General features: G+C 38.5%; 1 protein-coding gene across 2 annotated transcripts; it reads left to right on the top strand.

Annotated features, from left to right (window-relative positions):
• Positions 1-1,761: 1,761 nt before the first annotated feature.
• On the top strand, positions 1,762-12,607 carry tfcp2 (transcription factor CP2). 2 transcript variants are annotated; one of them, XM_085442832.1, is made up of 16 exons: positions 1,762-2,138; positions 2,447-2,643; positions 3,586-3,737; positions 3,882-3,958; positions 4,643-4,748; positions 4,994-5,100; positions 5,376-5,528; positions 5,666-5,776; positions 6,287-6,375; positions 6,529-6,577; positions 7,047-7,140; positions 7,421-7,511; positions 7,634-7,740; positions 8,496-8,638; positions 12,254-12,305; positions 12,449-12,607. In XM_085442832.1, the coding sequence occupies exons 2-16, from the start codon at positions 2,522-2,524 to the stop codon at positions 12,484-12,486; spliced, it is 1,491 nt and encodes a 496-aa protein (XP_085298958.1). In that variant the 5' UTR covers positions 1,762-2,138; positions 2,447-2,521; the 3' UTR covers positions 12,487-12,607. The 2 variants fall into 2 exon arrangements, with proteins under 2 accessions (XP_085298958.1, XP_085298957.1); XM_085442831.1 differs by having other exon boundaries at positions 7,634-7,746.
• The last annotated feature ends 34 nt before the right edge of the window (positions 12,608-12,641 follow it).

Below are 12,641 nucleotides of genomic sequence, written 5' to 3'. Positions count from 1 at the left end.
TCCTCCTGTTCCCCCTCACCCAAAGGAACAGATACCAGTCCTGCTGCTGGGTTGATGTGCTTATTCAGCCCTGAGCTGTCCTTGTGAAGTGGCCCATTTCCAGCTATGTCCTCCACACTCTTCAGACTATGATGGGAAACAACAAACTTTCCTATGGTGGTACAGATGGCTGTGTCATCCTAAAGGAGCTGGACTACCTGTGTAACTTGAATAGGCTGCAGAAACAAGACAATACCTACAGGACACTGACAAAAAGCAAAATTAGACCAAAATCAGTGAGGACACTGGTCAGATCACCTGTTAAACCATTTATTTTCTGGGGAGTTGGTTTGTTGTTGTTTTTCCAGAGGACCTGTTGTGACTTTCTTTTGGTGAAATTGATTCACAGTGGTTTTTACTCTCTGGACAGACTTATATGGCTGAAATGTAACTGAATTTGTGTTATACTGTGAAAATGACGCGTTCCCTTATTTTTTTCAGCAGTGCATATTCTTTCTAGGTAGCTGAATGTGAACGATGAAATGTGCTTTTCAACAGAGATATACAATTTTTTAAAAAGGTTTTCTTTGGATCCCTGTGACACAGACTGAACAACAGAAAATGGATAGTTACAGTAGATGTTACAGTCTATCAGTTAATGTATTCATTTTAGTTTTTTGGGTATAACATGGATGCTATGAACAAAGGGCAAAATTTAGGAAGTTTAGATTACATGTTACAATAGAAGCTTAATTCTCTGTGAAGGTTTTGTTCACAGCCTCAATAAACATATTCTTGCTGTGTTGGACAGGTTGACAAACTGAATGTGACCACCTTTATTCCCGCTTTTAAAAATAATTTTGTTGATTAGTTTAATTAATTATTAATTAATGATTTTTGTTTTAAAGCTTGCTTGGTTGGAGACCTTTCTTTATGGAAAAAGAAATGAGGCGCATAGTAGAAAAGGATCCTTGGGGATTTTGTGACAGAATTTATTGGTGTGGTTGGTCAAGTAAAATGATTTTTAATTTGGTGAGTGATTTTAAATATGGAGAAAAAAAAAGAAACAAAAACTTGTGATGGGTATCCTGCAGAGCTCAAAAAAATTAAAAACAAAAGGATATCCAAGGTGATGAGAGATGAGTGGAGGAGGTGGTTGATCTCTCTCAGAAAACTTCTGGTGACAGCTACTTTGCCTTGGAGTTGTTATGTGACAGCTAAAAAGCGTGCTATAGTGCCATATTTGCAGTGAAGAGGAATCACAACAGCATATTTTATTGGACTGTTTCAGAGTTCAGGATAACAATGTGGGACTTTGGTGTAAGATTCCACCTGAATTATAAATCTCTAATTTATGGTTTGTTGGATAACAATTTGCCAGCATCTTTTCAATTGATAATGTGTGTTGTATGCTTTAAATTAAAGAAAACTACACAAGCCATTGGATTAAATCAGGTCTTTTATGACAGTGCTATGGTAATTAAACAGATTCTTGGTGAAAGGAAAATCTTTAGACCATAAAGATGGATGAAATGCCCTGTGGATATTTGTCATTTAGGAATCCAGCTGAGTGGAATGGTCTTGTGTGGTAAATGACATTATGTTTTATTCTGGTTGTTGTATATGGTTTATTTTAAGGAAAATGCCCCAGTAAAGGGAGCTGCCGAAAAAAAGTAAAAGAAGAAAAGCATTATTTGTCGTCACTGACACGTTATAAGCAACAGTCATTGGTTATTTCAGCCATGACCTCAGCGGAGGGTGGCGGTAATGAGTCACAACGGTGTTTGCTAGCACTCTGAGACGATACAAAGAAGGAGACGGAACGGAAATTACGGCAGCTCCTTTCCCGAGGAAGCTAGATAAACAAACAAAAGCAAGACATTATAATACATATATTTAAACATCTCGTGCGATTTTGACCACTTTTTACGTATAGATATGCTAACCACAAATAAACCGAACCACAGAATAAGCTAGAGAAGGGCTAGCATCCCGGGACGTTTTAATGATTTCTAGCATCCTGCTAGCTGAACGAACTGGCAGGCTACGCAGCTAAGGTGTTAGCTCGACATGTTTATTTTAGCGCTTGGGCGAAGGAGCGTGACATGATGGCGTAAAACTTGCAGTTATTACCAAATAGTCACACTTCCCACCTAAAGGTAAGCTTTGCAGTTCCAATGACTTACTTACTATGTGAATAAAAAAAAAAGGTAAAGACATAAAGTGTATTTTAGCGTGACACAAGTTTGTGTGTGTAAGCAATACACAGTTACATAAAACGTGTGTTAACGACTACCGTTATCTTTAACCACGGGAACGCTGCTTTCCTTAATGACACCTGACTGGTTCGTGTTTTTAACATGTTTGGGGGAATGTCCTGCTAATAAACACAGAAATATCCACTGTTTTTTAAACATCAGAGCCACACTCACGCTTTTTTTTTACTTTCTCTTCTAAATCTTGAAAGGCTGTGAGAAACTGATAACGTTTGCCTCGAGTTTCAACCGGAACTGCACTCCGTTAAAATCTCCACACCGTCACCATGGCGTGGGCTCTGAAACTGCCTCTCACGGATGAAGTGATTGAGTCCGGACTGGTCCAGGACTTTGATGCCAGTCTGTCCGGCATTGGCCAGGAACTCGGTGCGGGGGCGTACAGTATGAGGTACAGTATGAGTTTTGGACGGGTAAGGCCTTTTACTGAATGCAGCCAGTGCTACATTTATAATGGGCCATATGGTAATTTATTAGATTAAACAGTGTTGAACAGTGTTTTGGTTTCTTTATTTTTTTAAAGATGTAAGCTATCTTGTAGTTTGTCTTCAGACAGCTGCTCATGTCAAATTCATTTGGACATTTTGCGTAATTTAAAGATGAGTGATTAGGTGCATCCATTATGTGCAGTGTTTCCCATTTTCTGACTGCTACGTGGGCAGTTTGAGTGGCAAAATCTCTTCATGCTGGCAGACGTGCGAATTAAATGCCATGTGCAGATAAAGTGAAAAGCCAAAACACTACTTGGAGAATATTAGCTGGAGTCTAATAGTCTTTGAAGAAAATAGTTCCCTGGGGCATTTGATCTATCTTATCACTCTGTAGCATATCCTGAATTCATTAGTGTAATTATCTGCAGACACTTCTGTGCTTTTTCATTTGCTGTAGCTCATCTAAAAGTTTAAAGAAAATATTTTTTGCTGATTGAAGTACTTTGCACCAACCCCCATCTGTTTTTGTATGCTTTTCTGGCTCATTAAAACTGTTGAAAGTGGTGGCTTGTTTCAGAAATTCTTGTGTGGAGAGGAACAGTGACATGTAGACTGGATACCTTGGTATTTGGTAGTGTTGCCTCCATTGTAGTTACTGAGCTGTGAAGCTAGAGAACACCATAATTCTCCAGCCAGTTTTAAGTGTTGTCTAGTAATGACAGGGAGACCTTTTGTATCATGAGGCTGAAGGTCGTATCGAATCAGTAAGTATAAGTGTTTAGACTGGTTTTCTGTAAAATCTTTGAAAGAAGCCCTGTTTGAATAAAAGATGTTCTGTATTGCATAATGAAGTGATAAGAATTTGGCGGCTTACCGAGTTTGTTTTTCTTTTGTCTCTGCAGCGATGTACTTGCCCTTCCCATTTTCAAACAGGAGGAGTCCAACCTCCCACCGGACAGTGACAACAAGATCCTACCCTTTCAGTATGTTCTGTGTGCACCTACCTCGCCAGCCGTTAAACTGCATGATGAAACACTCACCTACCTCAACCAAGGTCAGCATCAGGATCCCAGCTGCTGTGTACTTTTCAACTTTGTGCAAATTTAATGATATCTAAGAGTTCAAAGTCAAAAGCTGCTGAGAGAAAATTCAGCTGCCTACATATATATTTATTTTTTATGTGGACTTGTCATTGCAGGGCAATCCTATGAAATTAGAATGCTTGACAATCGGAAAATTGGGGAACTTCCAGAAATCACTGGCAAAATGGTGAAGGTAAGAAAATCTTTAAAAATATATTTGCATAATCCAGCAGCTGCTAGTGTAAACCTGTATAAATATTATTGGAAAAGCTCCAGCCAATGGCTCATCTTGCATCCAGCCATGCTTCACAAAATCCCAGGGGGCTGCGAGTAGAATGGAATAAGTAACTCCAGGGTTAGATGAAATTAATGGATGATTCATTTTTGTGTGATTACATTTCTTATATTCAGTGTAATATGAATTTTAATCAACTTTTACTTTGAAGGTTTCTTCAGTGTGTCAGAAGCATCTCTTCAGTGGTGTAAAATACAGATTGTGTGTGTCTCAGCCAACTTCTCAGCCAGTTGTCTGTAGTCTCAAAAGTCTCAAAGACATTTTCTTAGCATTAAAACTATACCTAGAGATTAAAAACAGTCTAACAGCTAAGATCTGTTTTATTGTTTATTGCTGAAGTGTTTATGGGGAATGAAATGGCCACTAGGGAAAGGTTTTGGGACAAAGACCACATCTGGATGAATCTCCTTCACACCAGCCTTTTGTAAATTGCTTAGAATCTTATATTGTGTAGTAGTTAGGCAAGCTAATCACATCGCTTTATTGCAAGGCTGAACTAAGCCCTTGTGCTGGGGTACCAGGGTAACGATAGTGTATGTTCTCTTTAATCCTTCAGTAAAAATTACTTTCTCTGAATTTCAGAGCATAATTCGTGTGGTGTTTCATGACCGACGACTTCAATACACAGAGCACCAGCAGCTGGAAGGCTGGCGCTGGAACAGGCCAGGGGATCGCATTCTCGACCTGGGTGAGCATTAAAAATATTTTTAAAAAGCTAACAGAAAGATCAGGTATTTATTATACTGAATTTGTGCTTTGCAAGGTGGTTGCTGTGTAGCCCTGTATGTGTGAAATAGTTTTTGCAGAAAGTAAATTCAGGATACCAACTGTTAACCAAAACCGGAAATTCATACTCATGGTTGCAATAACGAGAAGATGGTGTATATCAAAAGCATCTTTGATAACTGCTTGTTTTGCTTTGATCCATTGCAGATATCCCGATGTCAGTGGGGATAATTGACCCCAGGGCTAACCCCACTCAGCTTAACACGGTGGAGTTCCTTTGGGACCCATCAAAACGAACCTCAGTTTTTATCCAGGTAGCTTGATGGGCAACACATAGTAATGATTGTGTCATTAATTCTTATTCTCTGTATTATTAAATTAAAATGAACAATAGTGATATGAGGCAGTTTAGAGTGCTTTGGCGTGACGGAGATGAGCCCATTTACATTTGGTTTACTCATTTATTGCACAAGTAAACTGAATGTCAGTCTGCACTTACTAATGTTACACTTTTGGCATGATTTGTTGATATTACAGTTAGGTCATCAGTCTTGTGTAGATTTTGTTTTCATATTCCTTTCCTTTTTAGGTTCACTGCATTAGCACAGAATTCACCATGCGGAAGCATGGCGGAGAAAAGGGCGTGCCTTTCCGCATCCAGATTGACACGTTTAAGGAGAACGAGAATGGAGAGTACACAGAACATCTTCACTCTGCCTCCTGTCAGGTCAAAGTCTTCAAGGTCAGAGGAATGACATGGAAAAAGAGAAAATCTGAAATAAAATCTATAATGCACCCCAGTGCAAATGTTGTATTTGGTCCCTGTGGTAGTACTGTCCATATTCACCATCTTTATTTCCTCCACTTGATGTGTTCTAGCCTAAAGGTGCAGACAGAAAGCAGAAGACAGACAGGGAGAAGATGGAGAAGAGGGCGCCACAGGAAAAGGAAAAGTACCAGCCTTCCTATGAAACCACAATCCTGACAGAGGTAAGCATATAAGAGCTCAAAGCAGTAATCACTGCTTGGATAAAAGTAGTTTAAAGGAAATCAAAATGAATTTTAACTTAATCTAATTAACTAGACTGCTGATGTTAGCCTACTGTCAAACTATATTATGTACTTATTTTTAAAAAAGTAACAAAACTTTTTTTCTAAGCATAACCAGAGAATGTTTTTGTGATAAATCGGTTATCAAAAGAAATAACTCTTAGTTTGTTTTTTTTCTTGAAGTGACTAATGAGCTTGTCATTTTAACCTCAGATTTTAAAAAGTATTTACTAGGAAATAACAGGTGATTTGACACTTGCGGAAGAGACGCAGACACAGCGAGACACAAAGGATGTGGAATCATCCATCTTTTAAATCCATTTTCCTAAGCACTTAAGGAGTTTGGCTCAAATTCAGTTTAATTGAAACCTAAGATCAAATCTACTGGCAGCAAAAATACTGGTGATGTATGTAGACGCTACAGTAACACAAATGTTGGGTCTTTTATAGTGCTCTCCCTGGCCTGAGGTCACATATGTCAACAACTCCCCATCTCCTGGCTTCAATAGCACCCACAACAGCTTTCCAGTGGCTGAAGGGTATGCTGCCTGGATTACTTTAAAAATCACTATGAAATCCATGTAGTGGCCTTATTTGTTTAGTAAGGGCAACACATGAGGTCTACGTTTTTCTTAATGTGGAGTTTGTTGTTATTGCTTCTTTCTAACTGATAAATTTTTCATCCTTTGTAGAAACGGGTCACCAAACCACCAGCCTGAGCCTGTTGTTCAGGTGGCAGATGTAAGTTCATTTTTAGTTTGTGGATTTATTTGGATTTATTTTACCGGCTGCTTACCTCCCGCCACACCAAGCAACTGCATTTTAATAAGCTCAAATGCAAAGCTGACATCTGGGTGTTAAACTTCTGCCTGGGATGAGATTCATTAGCAAGTATAAAATATGACTCAGTGTGTAACTAGAATGCATTTGATATATATCTGATTTGAGTCATATATATGTCAGATTCAGATATGATGTAGCTCATCATGCTTATATCTAAATAGTTTTTGAAATGAGTTTTACCTGTCTCTAAAATCCTGCCTTTTAAGGTAAAATCCAGCAGCTCTTGATAATCTTCATTGATGTGTGTTTACAATTTTAATATTTTTTATGTTTTACAAATTGACTTGATGGGGTAACCATGGTGACACGGTCTCTGACACGGTTGCTTATGTCAGAGTATTTTGATGAATTCTTTTTTCTTTTTCAGAATTTGTTACCAACAGCAACACCACAGGATGCACAACAGTGGCTTCATAGAAACCGCTTCTCCCCTTTCTGTCGACTCTTCACTAACTTCTCAGGTAATATGGTTACCTCTTTGGCCATATCATAAGATAAAAGGCTGCACTTTAATGTGAAACTAGAAAGATATTTTCTGGAAATGTACTCATTTATTTAAGTAGCACCTTGTTATATCCAGAGGTTATTCAGAGTGCTTTACTGAAGGAGACATGAGAATTAAAATCAGGTAAAAGATGACAAGACAAATTTGAATCATAATTCGTTGATTTAAAAACGAATTATGTAAAAGCAACCGTGTGTTTGTAGAGACTGAGAATAGGATCTGCTTTTGTGTACCAGGGGTAGACCTGTTGAAGCTGACCAGGGAGGATGTTATTCAGATCTGTGGGCCAGCTGATGGTATAAGACTCTTCAATGCACTTAAAGGACGGTGGGTTATATTAAATTTTCCTACCTTCTTAGGATATATAATTTACCTAATTTATAAAAAAAAAAAAGAGTATGAATGTTTTTAGGCATCTGCATTTTAGTTGTTTCTCTCTTTGAATTCAGGGTGGTACGTCCAAGACTCACCATCTATGTTTGCCAGGAATCTCAGCAGGCACGGGAACAGCATCCGAAACATGAAAATGGAGATGCTGCTGCCAGCGCTTTCTTTGGTCAGTGTATGTTCATTTAATTTATGTTAATTTAATCATTATCTTTGTTGACGTCCAAACGTTTTTTTTAATCTAATGAATTTCCCTTTGGGGTTAATAAAGTTTTTCTTATTCTCTTTTTTTAATTTTTATTTTGAGGGGCCTCAGTCACACTAGAGTAAAGCTAGGATTGCAACCTCCTTGTAAACAGGAAAAACTGGTGGTTGGCAAGTGATTGCATTAAAAAAAATTTTTATGTCTGGGACTGTTGCAAGTAGTTGTCACAACCAACTGTTGACCACTTTAATTCAAGGCAAATGGAAATGTTGCCAGGTGGGAGGAGGCCTTCTTCCAAACCATCTTTGTCGGACTCATACTAACTGGAGAGTCTCTAAAGATTGGCAAGGATGTGCAAAAAATTGTTGTCTAAATTTTAAATGCAGACAGAATGCTAACACAGTGATCTCAAACCTGGTCTGTCTGTTCAAAATGACCATTTCCATAAGCAGGCTGATAACAAGTTGATTGCACGTGGTGACAAAACTTTTGGTCATGTCTGTCCAGTGTTATTCTAGTCTACTGTAGTGACTGTAGCCTAATATTAAGGATCTAAACCATTCACAGGTGCCCAGCCAGGAAATAGCCCCGCACTATTATTCTTCTGAAGGCTAAGCAACAATTATGATTTAGTTTCGCTATAATTGAGTATGCCTAATATCTAGTGAGCGTCCTTTGTTGTTTAGCTTGTGTTAACCTTTCTGTTTCTCTCTCTGCAGTATATCACGCCATTTACCTGGAGGAACTCACGGTTACAGAACTGACAGAGAAAATTGCTCATCTGTTCAGCATCTCACCTAGGCAGATCAATCAGATCTTTAAACAAGGCCCTACTGGCATCCATGTGCTGGTTAGTGATGAGGTAAGGCAATCCCCCTCTTATGATCTTACTGTGAGTTGAAGATTTGCACTTTTTGAATCAGTAGAGACTTGCTGTTATTATATATGAATTCAAGCACAGGGTTTCCCCAGGAAAACTGGTAGATCTTGCGCCTGGGGTGGGTTGGGTGGATTGATTTGGTAAAATTAAATGTTGCACTGGATCCATGTAGCTAACTCTGATGTTAATTGCTAATAGTGCAGTTGCACAGACAGAATAGTGGAGCTATGTAAATGTACCTATATTCACAGGAGAGAGGAACAGGAGGATGCAGGAGTTTTCCTGCATGAAAATATATATGCACACACCATTAGGAGAGCAACAAATCACATTTAGTCTGCCTTAATTAGTGGATCGTAGAGCTGGGCGATAGAACGATAACGATATGTATCGCGATATAACTTTTACTCGATAGAGAAATTAAGCTATCGCGATAAACTTCGCCGCTCTTGTCCTCTTAAAATAAAAAAAAAAATAAAAAAAAAGGTCAGCCAATCCAAACTAAGTAGCGCAGAGCCGAACCAATCACAGCCGCAGCGTCACGTCGCGTGACTTGTTACGTACAGCACAAGTGCCAAGCCGCACGTGTGTTTGTTTGGGAAGCAGGCAGTGGGTAATAATAATAATAATAATAATAATAATGGATTGGATTTATATAGCGCTTTTCAAGGCACCCAAAGCGCTTTACAATGCCACTATTCATTCACTCTCACATTCATACACTGGTGGAGGCAAGCTACGGTTGTAGCCACAGCTGCCCTGGGTAATGGAGCCAGCGCGTAATGGAGGAAATGAGTGTGCCGACTAGAAAAATCAACCGAGCGTGACCGAAGAGAAAACAGATGATGGTTCCAACGCCGGAGAGATTGTCGAAGGGAAGAGCCATAGAAGTTCCGTAGTGTGAAGGTATTTCGGCTATTTCAAGTCTGACAAAAAATAGAGTAGCGTGCACTGTAAATTGTGCCGAAAGCAAGTCTGGAAATACAATAAACTGGTGCATGCGTCACACTGTGCGCCACGTTATTGTTTCGGTGAAATGAATTTCTACAATACTGTTACTGTTAATTCTACTCTCTGCAGTGTTTAAATGCTTACATATACACACAGTTACTGTCCGTCCACACATACGACTCGGGTCTGCTTCTATGCCCCAGCTTTGTTTACTTTTTCCCACCGAGGCTTCTAGACTTCTGATTGGCCAACATTTCTGCACGGTTAGGAATCTAGCGCCACCTGCTGCTTTGGCATGTTCATAGCAGCGTTTTCCTTCATTTCTGCCTTTATGTGTGTACGGGATTATTTTTTAAAACGAAAACGGAAAATCTCCGTTTTCAAAAACACCCGTGTACGTGTGGACGTAGCCTCAGTCTCTGACTGGAAGCGCTAATTCGTCATTCGGCTTTTGTCAGACTAAAGTAACTGTTAAAACTGTTTGAAAAGCTCAGCTATACAACAAGGAGAGATTGAGAATTTCCTTTTAGTTCTCAGTTTATTTGATACTGACAAAAGTTAGTTTTGTCTGTTCTTCTGTAAAACAAACTAAGATTTATTTTTAGAATTAATATTTTGTTTCTAAGTGGAATTGACAATTTAGTCTGTTTTTGTTTGTTCTGTTTTGAAACTTAAACGCTTTAGCGGCTGCCTTTTGTGTAGTTTGCAATATTTGCCTTTATTTATCTGAAAAAGTCTCATGTTCCTTAAGTACATCTACCCTGTTGAACTTATTATGGGAAATAAATATTTAAATAAAAACAAGCTGCTGATTATTTCACATTTTACTTGTGAGCAACGGCACATTTAAATCTTACAAATATAGTTATTTGGCTTATATCGTGATAGATATCGTTATCGCCTGAAATGAAAAAAACATATCGTGATATGAAAAAATCTCATATCGCCCAGCTCTAGTGGATCGATATCAACAGGACAGGCAAATGTTTTTAAAAAAGTAGAAAAGAACCAGAAGATAATAACACGACTTGTTAACTTCTTTAAAGTTTTTGTTCTCATACTTTTATACAGTTTTTTGTTTTGTTTTTTTTAATGCTGCCTGGCTCAAACGACAGTCATTTGTGAGTTTCAACATGGGGTTATTTACCCCATGTTAGAAGACATCCTGTTATTATGGAAATTTGTTAGGAAATGTTGGATCACGTTATTGGCAAACAAAGAAAACAACCGAGGATACTGCTTAAACTACTAAAAGTGGGTTAAAACCTGTGCAACGCTTTGTTAAAAACTGGAAGGATAGTGGTGAACCACCATCTTGGAGAAAGAAGTGTGGTTGGAATAAATCCTGAATGTTTGAAGATCAATGGGGGGAAAAACAGCAGTGGAATAGACAGCTATGTTTTAATAGTGAAAGTAAAAGCATTTTCCCACAATGCAAAGAGAACTCAAGGAGTTATAACTGAACAGCTGTGTAGCCTTAAAATAACTACTCAGTAGTAATGCTAATTAGTAGGGCTGCAACTAAAGATTATTTTGGTAGTTGACTAATCTGCCAATTTCTTTAATTAGTCAATTAGCCAATGATTATAACTCTTATCTCCACTAAACTAAACTAAAATTGGCTTCAGTCTATATGTTCAAATAAAGCTTCGAATTAAATTAAAAAGTTTGTTTTCCAGTCCAAAAAAACAGTTTCCCAAGTTTACAGATGATTCGGTTCATGAATTCATGATTGCAGTGGACATGATCTGGAGTGAGGCTTGCTCTTGTTTTTGAGATGATGATCTCAGCTGCAGCTGATACCATGCGGCCATTTGAGAGGTGCACGAGCCTCTTTTAAGGACAAACTCGTCTATACGCCTGTGCTTAATACTAGTAAAACAGAATTAGAAAAGACTGTTATGTCATAGTTTCTCAGATGGTGTAGTACTCAATGCCAATGAACCTGGTAGGAAGACATGTGGATGAAGTGATGCACCGATCAAGACTAGTGCCTACATTACAAGCTTGTGGATTTGGGATTTAGGTCCAGAGTCAGCTGACTACCTGAATCTATTGAATGACTAAATTTGTTTTCATCAGCAGATTTTGTTTTTTCATCTCTCTGATAGTACAGCATATTCTGAGATGACAATGCCAGTATTCATGAGGCTCAAATTGTGAAAGAGTGGTTCAGGCAGCGTGACACATCATTTTCACACTCATCCACATCTTAACCCGAGTGAGAATCTTTGGGATATGCTGGGGAAGACTTCACACAGCGGTCCGACTCTCTCATCATCCATACAAGTTAAAAAAATGAATCCAACTCAGGACAAAACTAAATGTTGCATTACTTAACCCGATCGAAATGATACCACAGTAAATATGTGTCGTTATAAAAGCTAAAAGTTGCCCAATTCATTTTTAGACTATGACTTTTTCCCCCCTTTTGTTGAGGGAGCCAGGCAGTACATATGTAAAAACAGCCAATTGAAACAGTTGGCTAACGACTTGTCAGTTGTAGCTTTTTGTATGTCTTAAAAGATTTTCAAAGAAAGACAGAAATATGGTCAACTTACGGTCTCAAGAGCTTACACAAGCATAAACCTGCAAACGATATTGTTGTTTTCCCACCTACATAATCATTTCCTCTCCTCTCAACAGATGATTCAGAATTTCCAAGATGAAGTTTGTTTTGTTTTGGACACAATGAAAGGTATGACTATGGCAGCAAAAAATGATAGTGTGGTAGTGGTAGTGTAACGGTATTTAGCGTTATAGTCTTGCTGCAAGTTTATCTTAGTATGTTTCCCTGATATTTTTTATTTTTATTTTGATTCCTATTCCTTTCTTTTTCAGATGACACAAGTGACGGCTACCATATAATCTTAAAGTGAATCCCAGGCAGGAGAGTTGTCGAGTCCTTCTCTCTTGTTTAGTCCTGGTTCAGTCAGCCCCTCTAGAGCTCTAGAGCTTTGTACTTTTTGCTGTTCCTTTATGGAGATGCACCCCCTCCCCCCCCCCCCCCCCAAAAAAAAACAAACAAACAACA

Source organism: Copadichromis virginalis, linkage group LG20 (assembly GCF_057382275.1).
Source record: "Copadichromis virginalis isolate Kocher_CV1m ecotype Utaka linkage group LG20, C_Virginalis_male_GT1.1, whole genome shotgun sequence".
Taxonomy (NCBI): Eukaryota; Metazoa; Chordata; class Actinopteri; order Cichliformes; family Cichlidae; genus Copadichromis; species Copadichromis virginalis.
Note: the sequence above shows the minus strand (reverse complement) of the source record. Positions and strands in the feature narration are given on the sequence as shown.